The sequence below is a fragment of the Haliotis rubra genome, unplaced genomic scaffold (assembly GCF_003918875.1).
Source record: "Haliotis rubra isolate DU_JTF1 unplaced genomic scaffold, ASM391887v1 Scf222, whole genome shotgun sequence".
Lineage (NCBI taxonomy): Eukaryota > Metazoa > Mollusca > Gastropoda > Lepetellida > Haliotidae > Haliotis > Haliotis rubra.
In genome coordinates this window covers 1,220,321-1,248,011 of record NW_025766248.1, presented here as the reverse complement: position 1 = coordinate 1,248,011, position 27,691 = coordinate 1,220,321, and the positions used below count along the sequence as shown (strand labels likewise).

General features: G+C 42.1%; 1 protein-coding gene across 1 annotated transcript in view; it reads right to left on the bottom strand.

The window, feature by feature from the left end:
* Positions 1-18,372: 18,372 nt before the first annotated feature.
* Positions 18,373-27,691, bottom strand: part of LOC124277475 (urokinase-type plasminogen activator-like) — a 30,671-nt gene continuing 21,352 nt past the window's right edge. The window contains exons 5-7 of the mRNA XM_046713171.1: positions 26,911-27,041; positions 20,685-20,717; positions 18,373-18,808 (exon numbers count right to left, since the gene is read on the bottom strand). Of these exons, the coding sequence (XP_046569127.1) occupies positions 18,644-18,808; positions 20,685-20,717; positions 26,911-27,041 (329 nt within the window). The 3' untranslated portion in view covers positions 18,373-18,643. The remainder of the gene's footprint in view (positions 18,809-20,684; positions 20,718-26,910; positions 27,042-27,691) is intronic.

Below are 27,691 nucleotides of genomic sequence, written 5' to 3'. Positions count from 1 at the left end.
AGTATTTGAGAGAGCCTCTGGAGAATCATCAATCCTTGTTCGTCAGAACTTAATACTAATCTCCAAGCCGTTGCAGTGCGACTTACTGAACATGCTACTTTCACATTATGCTCTCTATACATTACACCGTCTTCAACACTTGTACAGGCCGATCTTCAAAATCCCTATGAGCAACTCCCCAAACCCTGTATAATCATGACCACAACCCACTCTAGGGTGGTACACACACTAACACTAAAAGTAAAATACTTGAAGATTTTATTTCTAACAATGACCTATGTATATTTAACAACGACTCAAGCACGTATCTGCATCCTTCAACCGGCACCTATTCTTCACTGGATTTGTCTCTCGTAGACTCTAACCTTCTCAATGAATTTCATTGGTCAGTCCACAATGACCTCTGTGGAAGTGACCACTTTCCAACCACACTGTCAGAAATTTATCCTTCTGATTATCCATCACACACAAGATGGAATTTTTCCAAGGCAGACTGGTCCTTATTTCACAATTTATGCACAATTAAATAACGACCTGAATGTCTCAGTGATATAGATGATCCCATTCAGGTATTTTCTAACGTTTTATATGAAATAGCTAATGACTGTATACCAAAGTCCTCTACAACTCCACATGTACAAAACCCTTTTTTTTAAATACAGATTGTAAGCAAGCCAGAAAAGCGAAGAAAAAGGCAGAGAATTATTGATCTGGTAGTATAAGTGAAACGTTAACACGGACCAACTCAGGGCATCACGAAAGTCGTTCAAGGTCAAGACACACCCAGTCGTCGCACACCACACAGCGAAATTGAACTGACTCTGCCAGAACTGCATAGGATTGTTAAACCATGCGAAGACTATCTTGTCATGTGTCTTTGAAAATCTATACTTTTTGAACACATCAATGAACTTGGTTTCGAAATACAGCCCAGGCACATCCATTACGATTTTCATGTTTTTGAAGTATTGTATAATAGGTATATATACTCTAACATGCACATAACACTACCGGGAATAACGAGGGGGTGTCTGTTTAGGTGATGCACGCGATTGATAACACGTCGGGTCAACTTGAAGTCGCACTCTGCGATATCAACTATGTCCCGCGATGGATAAACATCAACACCAACAACAACAAGCTGTTCGTTAGTGGCGCCCACAACCAGATAACTGCCGGCTACTGCAGCGTGTGCTCGCTAAGCGACGAGGTCTTCAAACCCTTGGGAGCCGAACTCAAGATATATGCCTCAATCAGCACAGTGGTGTTAACCAACAACAGAATAAACCCCTTGAGGCTTTGTCGACCACTGGCAAGGACACTCGGTATACCGCCTGATGAGATAAAACCCACAACTACCGTCACAGGCACGAAGTTACCCGACCTAGTACCGTACCGAGAGCTGTGCATTCATCTCGGTCAGTTGAGCATGACTAACAACATTCAAGGGGGCCAGCCTTCCATGATACTGAGAGCCGTATCCGTGAAAATGGAGAAATACAACGACGGTAGAACCGAGTCGTTTTCATCGGGGCAGTACAAGAGGTTAACTCGGGGCACAATCCCTGAGTTGGTAATATCGGTGTTAGATAATACTGTGAATATAGGATAACTCAGGATTACGCTGCACATAAAATGACCAGCGCACAAGGTCCAGGGATGAAGTTGAGAAAATGCGTTAATGTGGGGATCTCCGCCCTCGGGGACACACGCGGATTCGACGACCCATGAGAAGATGGTAAACTGTACGCCTTCCAACTGAATAACAACATTTACAAACGCGTTGAAGTCCCCATCATTGGTGGTACTAGAAACCTAAGTAATATACATGAGACCTCAGGAGCGGCCCTCAACACTAGGTTCGACTTAGTCCACATCCGTGATGATAGATGGGTGGTACACCCATCGTTCAGGGGCAAACTGTTTGACTTAGCAGATGTTGATAGCATGACCATCGCCAGAAAAAAATCATATACGCTCGTCTTCACCGACGACGACAAGTGGGTGTTGTTGCCCGCTAAAGTCAACTGGTTTCTCAACATTAGGCTTGGCTCCCCCTACGTGTTCACGGAGAACAAAGACAACTACCTAATAAAGTCGCGAACAATGGAACCCTGCTCGTGGCTTATGTCCCGTTGCAGAGACGTAGTGTAATTATCAGCCCAGTCGCCAGTATGGCAGCCCACATGCTATCGAGTAAACCGGGAGTGCAAGAGTGCAGTTGGTGTCTGAATTCGCTGGCATGGTCAACATCCTGGTGAGCCTACCAGCGAACTCCACGCTGGTCATCAAAGTCTACCTAGGGGAACCATCTCCGGATGAAGTCGAAATCGTGAAGGGGATCAAACTCCAGTGGGTGAAACGGCACCAGTATCAGATTTGCACTGTTTACATGCGGGTGGGTGTCGATTCCCACACCAGTCTGCAGGGGGTCACCGAAACCGTGGAAGACACGATATCACTCACCAAGATCTCCCTACCCGACAACATACACTTCATGGGGTTGAAGTGCACCCCTGAGAGATTATCAGAAAAACAGTTGGAAACTATCTTATGATAGTAATATAACAATGACTAGTCATCCACTCAACCCCATGCTTAACGATCTAGGAGACAAGCCAGGAAGACGCCTCGTACGTCCTACACTTAAGAAACGGCATGTACGTGCGGCGTCGTCTGCCAGACCACTTTATAGAACCCAAACGGTTGCTCAGCATGACGCTCACCAAACTTTATATCTCGTTTGACAACGAAAGGTATGTCTCCGAAATAAGGAACAACGGTATCTTGTTCGGGGTTTCGTTCCGAAGTATAGTATAAGTACTCAACTAAGCCCGTATCACACGGGTAACATGTTAGTTGCTTCAAGCTTGGAGGACGAGTTAAGGTTTGACGTACCCAATTCCCAATTGGACCTTATGAAGGTGAAACCAGGCTCCACACTAGCCATAGAAGTCTACTTCGGGGTGAGTGATCCTGTAGAACTGCAACTTTTACCCAGGGTGATAATACACTATAGCGACCTAGTCCTGGGCGACCGTTGCCGTATCCTCATAAAACCGGACCCTTCAACGGGTCCCCTCAGTAAGCCTCGATGATGTTCGTGTGGATGCAAAGTTACCTTTTTCCTTCTCCCTTATTTCCCTGTATGAGGGTCTAAGACTTGTAAGCTTCAAATACACTGTGCAAAACGTAAATTATGCACTTTTTAAAGATATTTTTTAGAATTTATTATATGCACAGTCGTAGAGGAAGTCGAGAAGACATTGGAAACCGTAGACAGGTTCGGCTTGAGACAGTTATGTGATGTAAAACGCCAACTAGAACAAGACCACGACACGCGTGAAGCACTATATAAGAAGTACCATAGAGCTTTCAATATCGTGGACGGGACTGATACTGCCCTTATGGCAACCAGCATCGGGCTAGGGGTGGCAGGTGTTGGTTTGTTGGCCACCATCGTGGCCGCACCTATAGTGCTAGGCATTGAAATAACAGCTGGGGTTGTAGGGGTGGCAGGGTTGGTGTTTAAGTTTGCATCCCGCAGACTGCATCGTAAAGCGTTGAAACACGACGAGATCAGGGTTCTGGCTGAAGCAAAGCTGAACACAGTAAGTGAGAGTATTTCCACAGCACTCACTGACAGTAAGATCTCAGAGGAGGAATTTCGTTAAATCCTCTCTGAACTCGACAAGTACCGTAAGATGAAACAAGAAATCCGGTCCAAGTCTCGTAAGTCTGCTATCAGAGAAGACGAGAAAAAAAAGTACATAGGACACCAAAGAGATCATATGCGATTCACATTAAACTGTTTCCTCGAGGTCAAAGCGACATAGTGTCAAGTGCTAGTTCGCGGTCATTGTGAGACTATTGTGTCACGTGGGGCCGGGAAGTTAACTAGGGATTCAAAAGTAGTATATACAATGGTGGCGAGATCTAAGGGCCTGACAAAAGCTTTATTTGTGATTGTTCCCCAAGGTAGACTTTTGTTGGACTTGATCTCAGACAATCATTGTATATACTACTTAGAGCAAAACTCGCTGTATGGAGTGTTTTAAGCTTTTTCAATGGCTAATAGAGTAAAAAACCCAATGCTCTTTAGTTTTATATTTATCATAGCTGGACGCCCGCTGACCGTACACATTATTCTAGGGTATGCCATTTGCCATAGTTTACTGCTGGTACAGTTCTTTTATCTTGCCTGCAATGTTGTGTGTGTGCATCTGTAAGTCTGGTAGTGTTAGGTAAGGGTAGCTTATGCTTAGTGTCTGAGTTGTTTGTCCTCCGGGGAAAGATATCGTTCACTTGGTTCTGGTTTGTGAAGCCTGTAATTCCGGTTGCAGACAATATGCCGTCCACTTTAATGCTCTGTCCTCCATACGAACGGCAACATTCTACTGGTCCGCAGTCAGTATATTCGGCAACGTGGAACATTCTTCACGATCAACTGGTGCTCTATCCTTCTTCGGACAATGGGCATCGCAAACTGCTGCCATTGCCTCGCCCTGTCAGCAACGTGTAGCACAGTGTTGTTCGGGTTGGTATCCGTTCTCTATCGGTGGTGGCTGTGGTTGATCGTATGTCTCGGGTCTTCTCTCCGCCATGGTCTATTTTGCTCAGGTGTAGACTCGTCACATGGGTTGTAACCTCAACCTTCTATCCTTTGACATATATAGAGTTTGTCTTATCCATAATATTGGCAACTCTTTAGCTAGGTTAGTTTAAGGTTATACACCTACCATATAAGTACCTATAGGTCAGCTTGGTCTTACCTCAGGTTGTAGTACAAGAGCAAGAATACTGCAGGGAAGGCCCGAACACTTATGTTCCTTTCCCAACTGTATTCGTTCCAAAAAATGGGGTTATGTATAACTTGTACTAACTTAGATATTAAATATGGTTGTTGGATTATTTCAGATAATCCAATAATGCCACCAGTATTTATTAATCTGCGCTCTGAGGAGGAACTCTGGCTTATTCCGTGAACAGGGATGAAACTGGCCAGGAAAATTGTGGAACTCAGAGAGAGCCTAGGTGTCCTGACGGAGGAGGTTTTCCGTAATCTCCCAGGAACCCTGAGCAGGCTCTTAGCGCTATCCCTTTTGCTGTGGAATATCCTGGTATTTCAACTGCAGGCTCTTGGTCTCCGAGGATGGTGGAGCAACAGGCTTCAGGGAAAGCTGCACCATCCAAACCCAGACCCAAATCAGTCTATGGTCAGTTTACCCCGGTCACCGAAGGTACACCAGGTAGATAGTCCGATACTGACCTAAGGTTCCATAAACCAGTCACCAGTACTGACGCTGATGCTATTCAGTCCAACTTAAGACAGTTGGAACATGCGGAAACCAACTTGCAGGCCAAGCGTAGAGGACTTACTCCACAAAGTCATAGTGCTCTCTATGACCAGTGGTAGGTGGCCTCTCATGATTTCAACAGGGAAATGGAAGCTTTTTCTGATGTTCTTGCCAATCTGGAAGCCAGTAACCCTAAAGATCCGATGTCTTGGCAAGGCACCTATGCCCAACCCTCATTCTGTGGTACATGGTATGAACGTGTCACGGCAGAGTTCAAGAACAAAGCCCAATACTGCGGAGGTCGACCCTCGGGTCCTCCAAGGTGCTGACGGGAATGTCCATCAGAGACATGCTCTAACCCATGGGTATAGGCAACGGAGGGGAACAGGCCAAACCAAAAGTATGGCCCCTCAACCAATCCTAGTTAACTCAGCCCAGGGGAATAACACACGTGAAACCCCATCCACCCAAGGGACAGCGGTATGACAGTCTATGGGAGAGAACATCGAGAAGCAGGGGAATCTCTGATAGAGAGTTAGAAGGAGATGTATATCTGTCTAAGCAGAACGGGAGCGACCCCGTTTGGCCTCCTACTTCCAGTACCCCTGCTGGGCCTAGAGAGGAAATGTATCTATCTGGAATCAGGGACAGAACATGGTTTGTCAAGATATGCAGATGTGTACCCTAGGATTAAACATGCCTTAAGGGAGTATGCTGTATATGGAAACACACATGACCATTCTTAATGTAGCCATCACCTTTCCCGCTCCCAAAGGTCTCAGATATATGGAGACTATATCAACCATGAGCCAAGGGAGTATTATTCCGGAGAAGGTCCTAATTAATGCCGGGTGGATGGTACACATCCTGTGGCCCGCAAACCAATCTGTTGCGGGGAACTCCAGGCACTCTGGGATCATTCTGGATATTTTAATGATGGTCTCGCACCTGCCCCCAGAGGTAGGCAGAGGATGTGTAAACCTTTACGTAACGAGAGGGTAGACAGGATCCAGAGAGCTCCATCATCGTCATCAAGCCGCCTGGAGAGAACCATTAGGCTACTCTTTGGATAGCGACTTAGATGAGGTGCATCCTAAACATATTGTGGGGAGGCATCCAGCACATGGGGATTAACCAACAGCTTCACTACCGCGGATGGTATATGACGGTAGTACAAGATGGTCATCCTTTTATATGAAATTTCAACGTTTTGCTCGTTCTCAGTCATGGAAGGATGAAGAAAAGGTAGATCAGTTGTGTTACTGCCTAACTGGTAAAGCAGCTGACTTCTTTGCCTTATTGCTAGAGAGAGATGAGTTCATCTCATTCCAAGGAATGGTGAAGAAACTTGATAGGCGGTTTGGGAAACAGTGTCATCCAGAGACTGCCCAACTGCAGTTTCCAAACCTTCGTCAGAACTCAGACGAGTCCTTGGAAGAATGGGCGGAGCGTGTACTCCAAGTCGCGATTGCTGCATTCCCGGATTTACTAGATGACTTTGTGGAACAACAAGTGGTGCGGAGATTCTGGCAAGGATGTGCTAATACAGAAGCTGCCCACTATGTTTCAAACCTGGGATTGACAACTCTGGAATCAGCCATGGATGCTGTACAGAAATACTTCCAGAACACTCAGGCAGTCTATGGTAGACCAATCATTAGGCGAGATGTGAAGCAATCGAACTTGGCCAATGATTCCGAAGAAGATGAATACTTGGTGTCGCAAATCACACCTCTTTTCAGGATAAGCGGCAAACTTCATCACAACCCGTAAGGTACAATGTGGTGGAATGTTTGACCCATCTGGAAGCTAATGTCGAGGAGATGTCAGCAGACATACGGAAATTGACAGCCATCTTGAGTCGAAGGTTTAGAAGCAACTCGTCATCGCCAACAAGATCGGGGGAGTGATTCAAATCTGGGAAAACAGGCCATTTTCGCAGAGATTGTCCAATCAATTCAGTAAACGAGGAGAGAAAAGGGTCACATTTAATGCACAGGAAAAGGATGTTAAAGCATTACAAGATGCAACTGGGGCTTTAAGCATGTCCGTATCGAGCTCAGAGGCCTAACCTCGATCCAAGTTGAAGAAGGCCAACAACTGCAAGTTGTGGATGGTCAACTGGTTGAGAATCCTCGGACACAATATCTGCCATTGTTAGATCCCACTGGACATGACATGCCTTCAATGACCTCCCGCATTTCGTCCATTGCTCATGAGTCAACTAGTTCATCGGAAGAAGATAGTTCATCACTTCCAGAGATCACAGTTAGGCAATTAAAAATTGGATCTATGTTTTTGGTACCAGTCGGAATCCAGGACCAGCATACCCCTGCAGTGGTGGATACCGCGGCTGAGGTAACCATAATATCAGACACTTTTTATAAGAAACTCTCACGGGAACCCGAGAAGAAACAGGACATTAAGTTAAGAACTGCAGGGAGAGACTTACATATGTCTTCCTTTGTGACAGAACCACTCCAGTTGCAACTAGGGTCTCAAACCTATTCGATTACTGTGGTAGTGGGTCCCATTCAAGATGATGCTCTTCTGGGACTTGACTTCTTAGTTCCCCAGGGGGCTCATCTGGACTTGACTCAACAAGTACTGCAGATGGGATCAGATATCATTGAAATGGCTCTATGACGTTCTCAAAAGGTACCACAAGTATCAAGGATCTCGGTATCAAAGAAAACCGTTATTCCACCCAATTCTGTACTACAACTTGAATGTCCTATTTCAAAACAACTCACAGGAAGGCGGAAGTACCCCCATGGTGCTACAGCCTCGTCAAATCTTAGGGGTTGCCATGGAAATAGATCATGTTGAATCACCCTTTGAACAATCGGCGGCTGTGAAAACAAATAGTCAACCCAACATCCCTGCTCATCTGAAAAGTCTGTTTGAAAGGTCATCCGAATTACTTCAAGGTCAGGAAATTCAGCAACTGGCACAATTACTTACAGACTATTAGGATGTATTTGCCTATACAGTTCTTCAGTAACCCATGCTTGACTCTGTAACTAATTCGCTGATATAGAGCAGAAACAGTAAGATGGATTTGGGAAACTTTACGGTGCTTGAACATTCCATCGACATGGCAAACCAATTAAACAGTGCATGCGAAGGACATCACTTGGATTTGAAAAGGGACACCACTCCAAAAGGAGGAGGAGGCACATTTTAAGAAAATGTTGGATGCTGGAGTCATCCAACCTTCTGTATCAGAGTGGGCTGCACTGTATTAATAAGAAAGCATGATAATACAGTACGTTGGTGTCTAGATTTTCACCCTACTTGTACAAAGGATGTTGAAAGGTTCCTTGCTAGGAGCAATCTTTCTCGTCCTTGCAGCATGCTCTTACCCATACACCTGTTTTGGCATTACCTATCAAGGAGAACCCTTCATCCTAGATACAGGTGCCTCCAATGAAGAAATCGGTGCACAGCTGATCCAAATTCAAAATGGTGAAGAGAGAATGGTTTGTTTTGGCAGTTTCAGTAGCAGAACAAAAGAGATATTGTACAACCAGAAAAGAGCTATTGGAAGTAATTAGATTTACAAGACAGTTTCGACACTATCTGCTGGGAAGACGTTTCAGTGTTAGGACTGATCACAGTAGTCTGCAATGGCTATTAAACTTTCAGAATCCAAATGGCCAATTGGCTAGGTGGCTGGAAGAATTGATTCCACAAGAGGATAAATGCCACAATTATAAACCAGGAATATTGTTGGAAAAATTACCTTGTGTAGGATGCAAATATTGCACTCGAGGTCATGAAAATTGGAATAGTTTTTTCGAGGATGTAGATGATACTATACCTCTGGCTCAGGTTGGGCAGGATTGCCTCTCTGATGATGACTCACCAGATGATTGTGGCCTGCCGGTCTCCTGTATGGAAATACAATCCAATGGGGATTCGGGGTTCTTATTGAATACCACCACAGTGGCAGTAAGACTTGTAGGAACCGATGACGGGCATAAAGAACAATTTGGGTACTCTACTCAGGAGATAATCAATCAGCAGAAATCTGATCCTGACCTGGCAATTATAGTGAATTGGAATCAAACTGCTGAAGAGCCGAGTGAATCAAAACTCTTTCTGACCAGTCCTACAGTCCTGCTGAACCGAACTTCGGATTGACAGTCAGTGATTACTACGTGTTGATCCTCTCATAATAGAAAAGACAACACGAGGCATGGCATCAATGGTGGTCCCGAAAACTTTACAGCAAGAAGTGCTGAGGTTAAACCATGATATAGCGGCTGCAGGACATCTGGGAATGGAAAAAACTATCTACAGAGTCAAAACCAGGTTCCACTGGCATGGCATGGTACCGGATATCAAATTGTATGTAAGCACCTGTTCAGCATGTAGCCGAAACAAAGGACCTGTACGACATGCCCGGTCACCAATGATCAACTTTCATGCAGGGGCACCCATGGAAAGATTTAATCTTGATTTCATTGGTCCCTTGCCCAAGAGCAATTTGGGTAACCAATACATATGGATGATAGTTGATCAGTTCATCAAATGGGTGGAGTACATGGCTTTGCCTAGCCAAACGGCTGAGGTGACAGCCAAAGCTGCCGTAGACGTTTTTTTCTCACCATTTGGATGTCCTTTCCAAGTATTTACGGATCAAGGAAGGAAATTTGAGAGCAAATAGTTCACCGAGCTTTGCACATTACTTCAGATACACAAAGCCATATCGACCCTCTGCAAATAGACAAGTAGAGCGATTTAATCGCACTCTCTTGCAAATCGACAAATGGGATATACCGCCAATATGCTGATGCTAGGTAGAGAAATCAATCAACCTGCAGAGCTAGTCTTCAGTGCCACACGGGATCTTTGGACCCCGACACGTACGTAAGTCAGCTTGCCTCAGTACTTGGTGATGTACATCAGTTGGCCCGTAAAAAATTGCAAACTACGCAACGCCATATGAAGAAGAATTATGATTTGAGCATTCTGTATCGGAAGTGGGAGAAATGGTTTATATACTGGACACTGCCTCCACTGTGGATGGCCGACACCAACAAACCTATTATTCTTGACCTCCGTGGAACAACCGAAGACAGGTATCAAAGGGCCCAACTTGAGGAGTGTATTTCGATCGCACATGTAGCGGGAATTCAACCTAACCAGAAGGTCCATCTACACTGTTTTGGGGATCCTGTAAACGTGGTTTGGGTATACAGGAATGGTCGCTAACTTTGATTAACACCAGCTTTCAGCCCTGTGGTCCCTTAATGCAAAACGGTTTGTTCTGGAAACCAATGCCCCCTACCTGTGGCCTCGCCCAGGTCGCCAAGGGATTAACAGCCCAAGACTTCTCGGTGATGTTGCAACTCTGGTGGCTGAAGCTTGACAGAGTACCGTAGCCAATGTCCTGATGAGGTCACCTGTTGGATCCTCCCTAAGCCAGACCGACTCACTGGAGTCCAAGTGGGGATGCAAGTCCAGAAAAGAGGGAGGAATGTAGTGATATTCGCATGTTTCCGGCTGTAATCGGGGCACGTGATCAACTTATTCGCCAAATCTGACAGGTCACAGCTGAAAGATTAAGACTAGACACTGACCAGAACGGACGCAAATTGCAGAACTTACAGAACCCTTGATCTCCCCATCCATCTAAGCTTACGAAGCAAGGTAAGTGCCTTTCGCTATCACTAGGCTTTCACAACAATAGTAAAGTGATAGAAGAGCCATAAAATAATATCTTTCCATGGTGTATATTCACAAATGAACTGCTCTGCAAACCCAAAGCATACACAATTCTACCATAAATGTCAGCCTAACAGTAGGCCTAACTTGACACGATCAAATCCATTTGGTGAGTGAGTGAGTGAGCTGAGTTTTACGCCGCACTCAGCAATATTCCAGCTATATGGAGGCAGTCTGTAAATAATCGAGTCTGGACCAGACAATCCAGTGATCAACAGCATGGGCATCGATCTGCTCAATTTGGAAACGATGACATGTGTCAACCAAGTCAGCGAGTCCATTTGATCATCCTTGATTGGACTAATCTATTTAAGATTATATGAGGTGGAAGCATAAGCATAAAATGGAATTCATTCATCTTCATTGTAATTCCAGTGGCATTGCAGTACTTAAGATAAACATGAAGACATGTAATATGTTCCTCATCAAGTTTAATTGAAAAAATGACTGAATTCATTTTGTTTTGAATATTATATTGACAGTTATTCATTTCGAACATGACGTAACCTATCTTCCCCCTTAGATAATGCGTCACTAAATGGCTGAAATATTGCCGATGTGACGTTAAATAATAACTCACTCACTCACCTTAGATAATAGCGTAACCCTTCTTGTGGCGTTTCTCCTATCTGGGGCGACAGCGAAGTAGACCGCGAGAGGCTAATAACCACATTGCGATCCACGATCGTGCTACATTGAAAGAGTACCTTGCAAAAACGCTTCTCACTAGTTTGGTTTGTTCAGTTTCCGGGATTCATTGGAATTCAACAAGGCAAATTAGGTTGAACAAACCAAACTACACTCTTCAAAAAAAAGAAACGCAAAATGAAATGCAAGAATCATACTTACAATTTTGTACACATATGTAAACTCAAACATTTTTTTAGGATTGCACACTGTTTCTGGAATGTTATAGAAGATCATGCTTGACCAAAAGCATCAAAAATGATTTTGAACGGTTTTATCAATCAGGATTGTCATAATGTGCGTGGATGTCATGCAGCACGAATATCAGGCACAGTGATTGTTTCTCACGTGCAAAGCATGAGTACAGCACGTGACTATAAAAGACCCGAATGAATCTCACAATTTCATCCACGATCTTTGCAAGTACTGTACACGAAAATGGGACGTCTCAACCAAGCCGATCCAAATCAGACAATTGGACGATTGCAAGCTGACGAATCAAAGAGTGAGACGACAAGGATCTTCAACGTTCATCCCAGCACAATAACTCGATTGTGGGATCGATTTTGTCAAACAAATTCTACAAATGACCGTCACCACAACTGCCCAAGTTCGGTACATCCGGGTAACCCACGTACGTGACCGCCATCATACCGCCCTGGACACAGCACAAGAACAGTTTGGAGCCCGAAGAGTGTCCGATCAGACAATCAGGAACCGTCTCCGAGAAGTAGGAATACGTGCCAAACGTCCAAAAGTTGCCCCCTCCTTGACACGACTACATTGACGACGACGAGTGAGATGGTGTAACACGGTGCTGCCATGGAACCTAGCAAACTGGAGGCGCATATGGTTTAGCGTTATCTGAATCCCGTTATCTCCTCAGGCGACGTGATGGTAGAGACCGTGTCTACAGACAACGTCATGAACGTTTTGCTCCTAACTGCATCAGACAGGTGGACAGATTCGGTGGAGGGAGTGCTATGGTGTGGGGTGATCTCATACACCCGCAGATCGGAACTTGTGCTTGTCCAAGGCAATCTGACGGCCAATCGATACATCGACCAAATTCTCCATCCGCACGTCCTTCACTTTGTAGATCGTCAACGGCAGCTCTTCCAACCAGACAACGCCAGGCCCCACACAGCACGTGCCACCGCGGACTACCTGGCCACTAACCACATCAATACCCTCCCCTGGCCATCCAGATCCTCGGATCTAAACCCAATCGAACACCTTTAGCATCAGATCGATAGACGGGTACGTTGACGTCGTATTCTACCACAGAATCTTCAACAGTTGCAGGAGGAATGGAGAAGGATTCCACAACAAAACATCCAACGACTGATTCGATCTGTACCCAGGAGGTGTCGGGAAGTGGTAGCAGCTGGAGGTGGTCATACGAGGTACTGACTTCAACACCACCTGGTGCACAGCAGTAATGAGTGTGATGACTGTTATTCTCATGAAATATGGACATGATAGCTATGCCTTGCTGCACAAAATTTCATTCATGTATCTTTGTTTTCGGCTGATCTACACGTCCTTGAATAACAAAATTTTCATTGATATTTGGGTTTTGCGTTTCTTTTTTTGAAGAGTGTATTTATCTTCGAAGTCGACATTGTCAGGGAAAGGCAGTGACTCTTGCCACTCGTCTTCTGTGGCTAGTTCCTTTACAGTCGTGGCAATCTGCGTCATATACTCGATCAGGGCCGGTGGGGTGAAGTAAATCCCTCCATGTACTGACAGATATGGGGTGGTGTTCTTGCGTCCATCTCAGTTTCTGGGTACCACTATCAATCAGCCTGAGTGAACATTCAAAATCAAACACCACGAACCATGGAAAATATCTCTCTTCAGTTTCGACGAATAAATCGTTCTCTTCCAACTCTTCAAAAACCATCCGGAAACCGCAAAGACATTTGACAAGTGCAATGGCGCTGGTAATGGCGCTGGTGTTTGTTACACTTGTTTTTGCAAGGGACAAGTGATTTCCGAATTTATTAACATTCATGTGTTCCTGAAACTGACCGCGAGATTTATACACGGGTTGAGCTATTCCTGTGACATCAAGACTAAACATGGTAACATTTCTACTGAAACAAGGTTCAAAGTGAGAGAGGTTGGACGAGGAGAGACTGGTTTACTGTTCGTGATGAACGCCTTTCAATGATAGAATGTAGTTATCCCGACAGTACATCACTCACTGATAGTGGAGTAGTTCTTTCTAAAGATGCTCGAACCGAAGGATCTCGGTGCACCGGGAAGCTCACAAATGGTCCTCATAATGTTGGCTACGATAATTACAACCTAATGCTAAAGTGGCTTTATGATGGTTAACATGATGAGAGAGCAGTACGGGGTGGCCAAGACGAAAATTGATTCTGTAAACACGGATTTCCATTTCGTATCAGAAGGTTGTTTCATTACAAAAGACATGACATCTAGGCTTTACCGTTTCTGGCGCAACCGTTCAAGATCTTTGTCAGTGATGTAGAGAGGACATTCACAGCATAGGGGTGCAAATAGAAACGACATGACATCTAGGCTTTACCGTTTCTGGCGCAACCGTTCAAGATCTTTGAGCTCAGTGACAATTTAGAAAATAGGGTATGTGTCTTACCCTGAATGTTAGAGACATAACACCACACCCTGACTTTTGATGTTTCTTGTTCTTTAAAGAATAACAGTTGTGTTTTCATAACACAAATATTCATTATGATATGAACTCTTTTATTTTTCGACAGTGTCCATGTTTCGTGAGAATAGGTGAGTAACATGACATTCGCCTCCATGTTTAAAAATAAATCTTATGAAATTGCCAGTTCGTTCACACATCACATGTAAAAGACATGTGTAAGTACACCTTGCCTTATAGCACGGTTTTAAATATGTGAAAGAAGGACCATGGTCTTTCTCTCTAGACTATTTCTATTTCAAAACTTACACTACATCGGTATTCCGAAAGGCGTTGCTGCGAGAAGGGACATTTGTGCTTTTTCAAGTCGTCATTTCTGGAAAAAGACTTGGTGCACTTCTCGCTGCTGGAGCGTTCTCCCTGGTGCGGGGGATAGATTATTCTTTCTGGAACATTCTGTCCCGCATGTGTGCGCAATTCGAGGTGATTAAATAATCAACGTTTCTATGAATCCCGCTAGATATAAAATAGCTTCTATACGTGGTTTTGAAAACGTTTTGAATGGGAGATATACATATTTTCGTCTGTAACATATACTGCTTCACTAAAACAATCATCATTACTTGTTGAATATTTACCCATAACTGTCTATAAAATCTAACAACATTTAAATAAATTAATTTGACAAAATATAACTTACGGGTTTGAAGAGTCACTGTTCAAATCTTAGTTAGGATTCACTGCTAAATCCAAAAAAGGTCATGGGATGTCTCTGATAATAAATTCTCTATTGAAAGAACTATTGCGCGTTGGGTGTTTTAATGGATGTTTGAAAAGGGATTGATACTCTATATTAAAATGCAAAAAGAGCTAGACCTTGTAGAAAGCAACCAATGCGCATGAGTTTTATGTTGTGGTGTGATGGATGGATGGATGGATGGATGGATGGATGGATGGATGGATGGATGGATAGGTGGATGGATGGATGGATGGATGGATGAATGTATGTGTGTATCTGGAATTCCAACCTGCCATTAAACGAAACCATTTTCCCATCGCCTTGAATGGCTATATGTATGCAGATGATATGTTCCGTCAAGCATAACTGTACTTGTGATATCATTTAGAACATAGGCTCTCATAAACCTTTTGGGTGGAATTTGTACCTTTACGTTTCAAAATTCTCAATGCTGCATTTTAAACTCTGTTGTAAAAATGGTGAGACATTGATAAACTATGATAAACTATATTGTATTGTATTGTATTGTACTTGTAAAGTTACACAGTATGGTACTGTCGTAACTGGGTTTTGGGTGTTAATAAACCCTACTACCAGTCACCTATTCAGATGGCCGTTCCACATTGTCAGGGGTGATGGAAGCTCAAGTTACACACTCGCGTGGTCCATGGGGTTGTTAAGTCTAGGCGTGAGAGGTCAGACGACTGTAACTCCTCAATAAACACATTTCATTCATGTGCTGGCACTCTAGCATACAATGAATAACTCAACACTAGGTTCTATACTCACATAGGTTTACTCGATCTCTCTCGTCATTACAAGGTGACGTGGTCAGGACAGGATAAGGCAAGCTCTTCACCAGATATGGAACTGATCGATCTCGATGCGAACGTTCTGCTGACTTTGTAACCCGCACCACTTTCTAGTGTTGACGGTTTCTTTTTAAGGTGTTCGAGCCTGCTCCACCCTTGTCACATGACCAGATACAATCCCTCTGATTCGTTTAAAGTTACATCATTCCATGGTCTCATGTCGTACCTCGTGATCAGAGGATTACTGTAAACTAATCGATGACTCACCGTTGATTGCTACTTTTCTGTTCTGTCACTGACAGTTATCCTGCTCTCTATTCCTTGATTTATTGCCCATCAGAAACAGTATTGATTTTATGAATAAATACTCGTAATGCTTAATAATAGATTTGTAATACGTTTCTTGAGTAACGTATGCATTTTCGCCTTATAACAATACGTATTAACTATATACACGTTTTAAATTCGTATTTAGTTCATATATAACTAGCAACTTATATTTTGCAGGACTCTTCAAAATTCGAACTGAAAAAATGTTATTATAGTATCTTCAACATTACGAATTTCGATTTAGTGTAAACGGTACCTTTAAACAGTATGGAATAATTAACAAAATCTAACTGGGAATAATTTGCAAAATCTAGTTTAGAACAGTTGACTGAAGTAAGGGAAAAACCTATGAAAAACCTATGAAAAGTTATATATGTATTCTTATATGAGCGGTTCCTGGTATGGTGATCTCCCTTCAGTTGTTGGCCATCTATAGCCCGTGTTGTATATTGTATTGTCTGCTTTCATTAAAATGTTTTAGTTTTCCATGCGAGTTGTAAGGGTTTTAAACTTCAAAATGTTTTCATTTTTTATTGTATAAATTGTTTTAGTCACGATATGGCTAAGATATTGCCGATGTGACGTTAAATGCTTACTCACTCTCTCATATATAAGGGCTATTTCATTAAGTATTGAAAAGGAGCCTCAGAGAAACATTAATGGTAGTCTTTTCAGTCAAAATCAAGACTTGACTCTCAGGAGGTGAAAGGATAAAACTCAAGCTGACAGTCACACTTTAGTATACCTATAAACGAATCCATAAACGAATCCGTACGTTGAATGAAAATGGTTTGTATTCATCTTGACCAAACAGCGAATATGGGTCGTCATCAACTCGCAACTGGTGAGCGCGCGCTTTTTGAAACAGGTTTTGCAGCCTAGTCGAGTTTTAAGACCTTCATTGACTATGTTTCTACGCTTTGTTTTCGTTTCAGGAGGGCCTTCTTTCGAAAAGGCATGAGCACATTCGACGAAATACTGTTCCCTTCACCTTTCTGACCTGTGACGTCTTGCATTCATTACCATATTAATTAGTCCTCCTCAGCAGGTCCTGTACCACTTTTTGACAAAGCGTACTTGCCATATCAAGTAGGGATGCTCTCAAATATGAGGAGGAAGATGACCTTTGAAAAATTAACAGTTTCAGACGAGAACCAAACGATCCCAAAACACTGCACTTTGCATGGTAAACGTCAACAGAAAGCAATGGTCAGTCCCGATCCCTCTAACCCAAACCAGCCCATACGTCCACACACCAACCTCTATCACCAATGCAGCATACTTGATCAAGAAACATATGCGCTGTGTACGGCGTTATCCGCAGAGCTTTAACAGAAGTGGTCATGGGTATCTCAAACTCAGAGATTGATTCGGACGGCGCCACGCCTTCTAAACAAGTGTATGACCAATCACGACTCCTTATAGTTGTCTGAAATGATCATGTTTCAACTTCGTCTTTCTAGGGTGTTTGCACCCTTACAACATACAGCCATTATCAAATCCATGGCATCCCTCGTCTGTATAACTAATAACATTACATTTATCAACTTACATATGGTTTCACAGTGCACAATACCATAGGGCCCCATGTTACAGGAGTTCACGGCACTGTACAAATGTCGATTAAATGGTCGCCATTCGACAAACAAGCAAAGGAAAATTAAACAGAAATTACGTGATTGTAGGTAAGATGATTCCTCACAAATGAGCAACATTTTGGATATTACGAAAATTAAATTCAAGAAAAGTATTTATGCTACACTAAATTAATATGTAAGTCTATAGAATTTACATCAAGTGTCCGAATACTTTTTGCACGATTCTGTATGTAGTATTCAACGAAAAGAAAAAATATATTAGCAGCAACATTTATGCAAACGCAATGTTCACTTAAAATATGTTTACTTTTAAGGTCGCACAATTCCTCTTCTGGTTGGGCAAGATAATCACACATTTTCGCGAACACCCTGTATTAGCACAGTGTGATATTTATTCATAAACATGGTTATAATATTGTCTGAAATGAACACTGCACTCTTCTTTGAGCAGATATTTATGTTGGTTAAGGAAATGGCATCAGCACCTTCTCTACTGTATTTCATTTTTTCTTAGAATAAATAAAAACAAAACAAATTGCCAATGAGCATCGTTTTAATATATCTAGCGATATGATATAAGTTTCAACGCATTCAGGAACGTTTAGGTTTGTTTCCAATTGGAAGTCTCTCAGTTAACTCAGATCAAGTATTCCCACGACTGTCCTGTTTTTATAATATATCAACAAGTTTTAAAACAGTTTAACCTCGTGATGTTGTTAGCCGTAATGTGACTTGAATCCCAAAGATATCAACGAATCTCTTGTAGAATATCCAAAACTGAGATTGTTCCAAACTGTTAAAATTCTTCAAGCAAACCATTCCATGGCCATGGTCTTCGTCCTACCAATACCCTCGTCATTGATACGCGTGAAGACGAGTGGGCTTTGGTTTTTATAATGCATATGGGAGAGGATTCCAGCGAGGTAGATGGTGTCATTGTACCCACAAGTCAGGGGACTGCCATGAAGATACTGGAAAACAACAGAGACTCAAATCGATGACTTCAGAATGTGGAGATTTTCACCCATTCAACAGACCTTTGAGACCCAAATTAGAAATGAACACTGGGCGCAATTGTGATGCCAACATTCACGGCCATTGTTCATTTTGACGATCCTCCAAAATAGTTTTCGTAGAGCAGTATCTTAAATCTTAAACCCTTATTCATTAAAGTGATTCATGTTTTGCCTGACCGCTTTGATTTAAAAAAATACATTTTGTCCTACCACTAATAAACCTACAACACTGTTCAACAAAGTCATCGTTTAAGGGTAGAATAAGATGTGATATTTGCAAAGCCACCTCGTTTGAAACGAATTTTAATGAATGGATGGAGAGGCTGTTGAGGAGAGAAGTATTGGTCTTCTGTCACAAAGAAAAAATGATGCTCATCTCGAGGTCTATTGATGTGGACTTAAATACTCCAAGAGATCAAGAGTGTAAAGTCGAAATACTGAAAACTAATACCAACGAATACACACCACGACCAATAACTTTCATCCAAAGCCGCTTAAAGGTCACCATTATTTTTTCAGCTTTCCTCGTTTCATCTTTTAAATAATGAGCTAAATACTTAAGGTACATGTCATTCATTTGGGAATCTGACAACAGCTGATGTCGATTTTGAATGGCTGTTTCTTGAGAGAACGATGGAGGAAGACGTATTAGCAGAGATAGGGGCTGAGGTAGACAGAAAGGTAGAGAAGGAGAGAGAGGGTATAAGAGTGTACAATGAGTGTGCACATACAATTTCCTAATAATAGAATGTATTCCCATTCTCAAAGCAAGTGGAGATTTAAGATTTCATAGATAATACTAAATTCTATACTGGCTAATATGTACGCGTGCTTATATTCTCATATGACTAAACATCGAAGTAGAAGGGATCTTCTGAGTAACCAGAGGTGTGACAGAGCTGAAACGTTATGAATTACGAAAGATGTGGCGCGAACCTTTTTCTAACTTCGAAACAAGCGTATGTTTTACATATCACTGTTCGTCACAAAGAGGCACACGTGAAGAGCCACCTCCTCGTGGTAACGTTAAGCGCTCTTCGACCCCCCGTTGTGGACCCGGCGGTATATTTTGTCCACCAACCCGTTTGCCGTGGGTTGCGCCCCTGTGTCGGTGGAGGACGGGATTCTGGTGGTTGAGGCCACTGGTTCCAGGAACAGTGTTCCTTTGCCCAACACACCACTTCGTCCCTGACTTCACCTAGACGGGTGGTTGAATGGGCCCGGTTCAACCAATCGGCTGGTCACGCCATCCCCTGTGCATTGCATTTCATATTGCACAAATGTTATTTCACTAATTGATCCTGTTTTGGGTATTGGCCATATTAATTCACGGAGCTTTTATTGATTTAAAAATTCAAAAAAATTTAAATTTGCCTAGTGTCGTATGCCCAGATGGTGGTGGCTCATGGGCCAATCCAGTGGAATAGTTATTCTGTTAGTTCGTCTGCCGGAGTATATCATCTGAGTATCCTTGGTGCTGCAAGTCGGAGACCCACTTACTTTTAGTATTGTTCTTGTGATACTCCGTGGTGGGTGGGGAGCTCAGATGATGAACTATACTACATTAGCTATGGCTTACACAACCCCCCTTCAAAGAAACAAACGTCAGTTTGACACTGATGATGATAATGATGAACCTGGACCGTCCAACTCAATCGAATATTGGCCACGATTTCTCGTTATCGATACTCTTGACAAATCGCCTATTAAATTAAACCCTTTTGCAGTATCAAAAGGTATACAAGGCATCGCAGGTGAGGTCAGAAATATCAAACGATTGCGTTCGGGTTCTCTACTTATAGAATGTAGTAGAAAACAACAATCCACCAACCTCTTTTTCGTCTCGGCTCCACAGGTCAGAATCCTGAACACAAGCAAAAGGATTGTCAGAGATAGAGATCGATTGTTTGCTGATATGACTGAACTTGACATCGTATCAGAAATGAAAGAGCAAGGAGTGACTTTTGGTGAAAGATTTACCCCCGAATAAACTCTGAAACAAAACCTACAAATATTGCAGGATATTGCAATATCACTGTTGATTCTTATATTCCCAATCCCCTGAGATGTTTCAAATGCCTGAAGTAAGGATATTGTGCCAATAACTGTACTAACTCGGTAACATTGTGCAGTGAGAACACCCATGTTACTGAGGATTGCAATAATACCATTACAAAATGCGTCAACTGCTCAGGGACAAATTCTTCTTTCTCCAAACAATGTCCAATATGGAAACAACAAATGGAGCTCAATAAAATTATATTTACACAGAACATCAGTTTTGCTGATGCTAAGAAACTACTTGTTTCCACACCAGAACCAAATACATCTTATGCCTCAATTACGAGAGCACTCTCTGTCGTCAGTCACAAAGCAACTGTATCGACAGACAGCTGAATCAGTTCGAAAAACAGCTCAAGTTCAGTCACGGTCATCTTCTCAAGAACAATCACTGTCATCGTCATTACAGCCCATACCAAAACATCAATCACAAAATATTGGGAACCATCTTACCAAACATAAAGTCAAAGCCAGAAATGATTTGCACAAATGTCAAATTAGCAGAGCCCCCAAACGTTCAAATGACAAGATCCAATTTTTCTAATAAGTTTGGATCTTTAGAGGACATGGATGTGTCCGAAAACATCCAAATTAGGGCACATGGCTTATCGCCCTCAAGGTAAGCAAGGGGTACATCCCCAATAAATCCCCCCAAAAGCTAATGTCTTTTAACAATATTGTACAGTGGAACTGCAGAGGACTAAGGAATAATTTAAATGATTTGCAGCTATTAGTCCAGGACTTCACACCATCAGCCATTTGTCGACAGGAGACATATTTATAACAGACGGAAACATTTGATTTACGCAATTTGAATGCATTCCATTCCTTTTCACCACCAGGAGAACGGGCGACTGGAGGATCTTCGATACTTATCAAACAAAATGTTATCCATAGTCCTGTTATACTTGATACTCATCTCCAGGCGGTTGCCGTACGACTGACGTTACATGTTGCGTTCACATTGTGCTCTTTATACATCTCACCGTCTTCAACCCTTCAGAACACTGACTCCCGAAACCTTGTATCATTATGGAAGATATAGATGGTCACATCCGCTCTGGGGTGGTGCAACTACTGATGCTAGAGGTGAACTGTTGGGGGACTTTTGTTCAGATAATTATTTTTGCATATGTAATGACGGTTCTAACACAGGAACTTATTCAGCCCTTGATTTGTCAATTATAGACTCAGACTTATTGAGTGAATTTGAGTGGTCGGTCCACGACGACCTGTGTAGGGATGGCCGTTTCCCAACAATGCTAAAAACGTGAATCCATCTGATGTTCCTCCATCATCAAGATGGAACTTTAAGAAGGATAACTGGCCTTTATATGAAACTTTCTGTGCTGAAAAACTCAAACCTGAACTTTTTCATGATCTTCCTGATGCCATAAAATGTTTTTCAGATGAGCTCAGACACATAGCTGACACGTGTATCCCCAAATCCTCTGCAGTTCTTCATGTACGTAAACCATGGTTTAACGCTGAATGCAAACAAGCTAGTAAGGCACGGAAGAAAGCTGAACATTATTTCCGTTGTCATCCTATGGTCCACAATTTCAACAAATTTAGAATTTTAAACGCCAAAATACGGCGTAATTTTAAACAAAGTAAACGCCAATCTTGGTGAAACTATGTCTCAAACATCAATTCGCACACACTGATATCGAAGGTGTGGAACATGATCCAGAAAATAAAAGGTAAGGGCTCTAAATCTAGCATTAAGCATCTCAAAGATGGAGATGAATTATTGACTGATAAATCTGACATAGCAAATAAACTTGGAGAAACTTTGGCCAAACATATCAAAATACCAGAAATATCAAAGACAGCAGGAAAAGAATCTATTAATTTCAATTCAGACAATGGGGAAGACTGCAATGAAACCTTTCCGATACATGAGCTTTATACTGCTCTTGACCATACTCACGATACTGCTTCAGGAGCTGATGGTATACATGATCAACTCCTGAAACACTTACCTGAATCATGTTTAGAGACGCTCTTCCTTATTTTTTATGACATCTGGACAATTTCCTTCGTCGTGGCGTGATGCTATAATTGTGCACATCCCTAAACCTGGACGTGATCATACTGATCCTTCCAATTATAGGCCAATTTCACTAACTAGCTGTGTTTGCAAGACCAGGGAACGCATGATAAATAATCGACTTGTTTGGTACTTGGAAACCAATAACCTAATAACAGATATACAATGTGGTTTCCATAAAAAACAGAAGTACTGTCGATCACTTGGTGCGTTTAGAATCATTTGTTAAAAACACTCTAATTAATAAACAACAGGCTGTGTCTATCTTTTTTTATCTAGAAAAAGCACATGACACTACATGTGGAAATATGACATTTTGTTTAAAGATTTACGTGGCTTTGTATTGCGAGGCCGCTTGCCTCAATTTATAGCCAACTTTTTAAATGACAGACAATTTCAAGTCCGAGTGGGTTCTACCCTGTCTGATCATTACAATCAGGATCAGGGTGTCCCACAAGGCAGTATTTTGTCTGTCACTATATTGAGCATTAACATCAACAGTTTATCAAAGGTTTAACCGATACAGTTAATGGATCACTTTTTTGTGGATGATTTTAATTAACATTTCTTGTCGCGGTAAGAATATGCATGCTATTTAACGGCAACTGCAGCTGTGTTTAAATAAAATAACTAAATGGTGTCTTGAAAACGATTTTCTAACTCCAAAACTAATTGTATACATTTTTGTAGAAAATATACACAGCATAAAGACCCGAAAATGTTTCTCAATGGCACTCCCATCAAAGTTGTATAGGAGGCCAAGTCCTTGGGTTTAATTTTTTACTCTCATTTAACGTTTCTGCCGCATATTCAATCCCTTGAAACTAAATGCCTGAAGGCACTTGACTTGTTGAAAGTCGTTTCAAATTCTAAGTGGGGAGGGGGATCAAGCCACTCTCCTACATCTATATTGATCATTGGACCGCTCGAAACTTGATTATGGCCCCATCGTATATGGTGGAGCCTGCAAAAGCAACTTAAAACTATTAGATTCTGTCCATCACCAAGGTCTAAGACCCTATAGAACTTCTCCTGTTGACAGTCTCTACGTCGAGGCAGATGAACCTTCTCTTACACAACGCCAAATAAAATTGTCCTTGCAGTATATAACAAAACTTTATTCTAACGAGTCTAACCCTCTATTCAAATGTGTCTTTAATCCTCTTTATGCGGATTTGTACAACAAAAAGCCTTCTCTTTTTCCACCTCTTGGTTTAAGAATTAAACCATTCATTTCCGTTGATGGCATTGAGCTGGAAAATATAGCTCCTTCCCGCCTTCTTTCTTCTCCTCCTTGGCAGTTGGTTAGGCCACAAGTTCACCTAACATTAACAGCATTTAAAAAAGCAGAAACTAATGAATTACAATCTAAACAAGAGTATAATCAATTAAAAAGTAAATATAATACATACAAATCCTTATTTACAGATGGGTCTAAGGATGGTGGCACGGTGGCTTGTGCCACTGTCATTGGATCCCGAACAATATCTTCTCGACTACCAAACAACAGCTCTATTTTCACAGCAGAAGCTAACGCCATCTTAACAGCTCTTAAATATATCAATTAACACCGCAAATATAAACAATACATAATATTTTCCGATTCTCTTTCATGTCTTCAGACTATTAAAAATCTTTCTCGTAAACATCCACGTTTAATTGAAATTATTGAATTGTATAATGAGCTTGCTACTGGCCAATGCGACATTGTCTTTTGTTGGTTACCCAGCCACGTTGGCATTTCTGGGAACACAATAGCCGATCTTGCTGCTAAGGCAGCACTCAACAAATCTGTGACACCACTTTTGATACCATACTCTGATTACAAAGCTGGCATAAGAACTTACATCTGTGATCTGATGCAGAAGAAGTGGGACACCCAAGAAGGTATCAATAAATTACATGAAATAAAACCCTATATCGTTTACACTTACTTGGGTTGTCAGTCCAGATTTGAAGAGGTCATCATGTGACGATGTTGTATTCGCCATACTAGATACACTCATGCATACCTATTGAAAGGTGAGGATCCTCCGTTTTGTATCCCTTGTGCTGAGAGAACCACGGTCAAGCATGTCCTGCTTGACTGTGTTGAATTCTCCATCATAAGGGATAAATACTTCAATGTGAAAACAGTTAAGGATCTTTTTAACACTGTTAATTTTCATTTAATGATTGGCTGAATGAATTTTGAATAATATGTTCTGTACATATATGTATACTGAAAGCCAATAAAACGCAATTGGTATTTGTTGTCCTGAAACTTACAAAAGTTCTATTGCAGATTTTGTTATTCTGGCCCATTTCGAGTTCGAGTCCCGGAGCATTCCTCTCACATGAACTTTAATACTTAAAACTGAACCTTTGACATTTCTCTTAAATACAACCACAGTCATGAAACACGTTGTGCACATCCATTACCTACACCCAGGCCCTGTAAAAGCACATGGAACTGTGGAACTCAAACAATTTGAGAAAATGCCACACTTGACACAAGACGAAAGGAATCAGTTTATCTGTATGGTCAGCCAAGGTGCTTCAGATGTGATGATTGCCAGGCACTTAAATGTGCATCCACCCACTGTAAGTCGACTCAGACAACGTTTTCGGGCTACCGGAAGTGTTGTTGATCGTCCGCGACCTGGTGCACCACCTGTGATTACAGCTCGACAAAACCGCAACATCCAAGTCTCATACTTACGAAATCGGTTCCAAACAGCTGATGATTAGGCAAGGAGGACACTTGGGACAAGTCAACGTCATATCAGCGCCCAAAAGGTGCAAGGACGCCTTGCTGCCTTCAACATCCGGTGTCGTCACCCGTACCGTGGTCCAACCTTATTGCATCGCCACAGACTTGCCAAACAGCGATTGGCAGCAAATGGGGCCAATCTTGGCAACAGGACATGGCCAGATGTCATTTCTTCAAATGAATCCGGGTTTAATTTATTCTTTGCAGATGGACGTCAATAGATTTATCGACGTTAAGGGGAAAGACTTGCGCCAAACTGTGTCCTTGAACATGATCGTTTTGGAAGGGGTGGTGTCATGATCAGACTACTGACCATCACAGGCTGCAGACCATGCAACAGCTGTTCCTGAGAAATGGGTGTCTTTCAATACCCCAAAGACTGCGAGCATGTCTTGCAGCGCACGGTGGACACACACGATATTGACTGCAAGTGACCCCTCCTTTGTGTGATGTCGTTGTTGCGTCACTGATGTTGTTGTCGACTGGACATTTTCAGATGAAATTATTCACAGATGTTCACTTAAAACATATCTGCCAGTTAGGTTTATATATGTTGAAATTAGTGTGAGTAAAGAAAGTATGAATGTCAAATTGCATTTTTAATGGCTTTTAGTATATTTTAATTATTGGTAGATTTGATTAGTAACTTAGATTGTTAGTGGCAGTGCCCTCAAAGGGCGTGAAGTAGCGTAAAATTATTGTCCTCCTGAGAGGGTACGTAAGTCCCAAAACATTCAAAGTAAATTTAAACCTACTACCATTTTAATCGTATAATATATGTTCGTTTAATTTATGGCTAGATTATCTAACATTGCTAATAGCTGAGGGGATGGTGTTAATCCAGCTAGGGTCCATGCAGGAAGTAAATGTACTGTAAGTCCCCAAGGTCCCTAGTATGGTTATCTACCTTCAGTTGTTGGCAATATATAGCCTGTTTTTACCCTGTATTGTCATCTATAGTTAAACTGTTTTAAATTTATTTACTAGTTTTAAATTCAAATCTGTGATAATCTAGTTATTTTACTGTCCTTGGTTGACAGGTTTTTATAGTTTACCATTACTTGCTATGCATACAATCAATTGTTATCGTCACAATATGGCTGAAATATTGCCGAAGTGACGTTAAAGTTTAACTCACTCACTCGACACAAAGATCTTTGACTATAACGATAGACTGTGTGTCCGACGTACCTGATCCATGCATCGATTTTCAACACAGATCGCGTTCTCATCCAGCTGTGCGTATTCGTTCAACATTTCGCTGCAATTTCGACGTCCAATGAAATCTGCACGGCAGTACGTTTTCTCAATCTCCAATGAACCTGCGCATGAACAAACAATACGTACACTGTCAACATTTCAAAAAGTTCTATCGAATTCTCACAATGCATGTTGAAATGTGGCCTCCGTCTGAGCACTGGAGCGAGGTTAAGAAAACGACCTTCACTTTAACATAGACTTAACGTACAGGCAGGGAAGGGTTATATGGCGCCACAATTCACTGAACAGGGATGCGGTAGGTTCGATTCCCGGTTCGCCCCATTGTGTTTCTAGGTTTGTCAGCACCTTACCCGTGCAGGTGTACCGAAGTGGTATTGGTGTACGACATGCATCACGTTTAGAATACTATTGAAAGCGGTGGTTGACCCACTCACTCACTTGAAGTACAGGAGCGCATTGTCGATTGACAGTCTGGCAGCAAGATGGGATATCGGTTACAGAGTGAGTGAGTAGGTGAGTTTAGATTTACGCTGTACTCAGCAATATTCCTGTTGTCGGTAAACAATTGAGTCTGGACCAGACAATCCAATTATCAACATCATGAGCATTGATCTACACAATTGGGATACGATGCCATGTGTCAGCGAGCTTGATATCAGTACATGTAGTCGCCTCTTACGACACGAGTTACTGAAGATCATTTCTAACCCGGATCTTCATGGGGCTATCGGTAGAGGAGGATATATGAGTA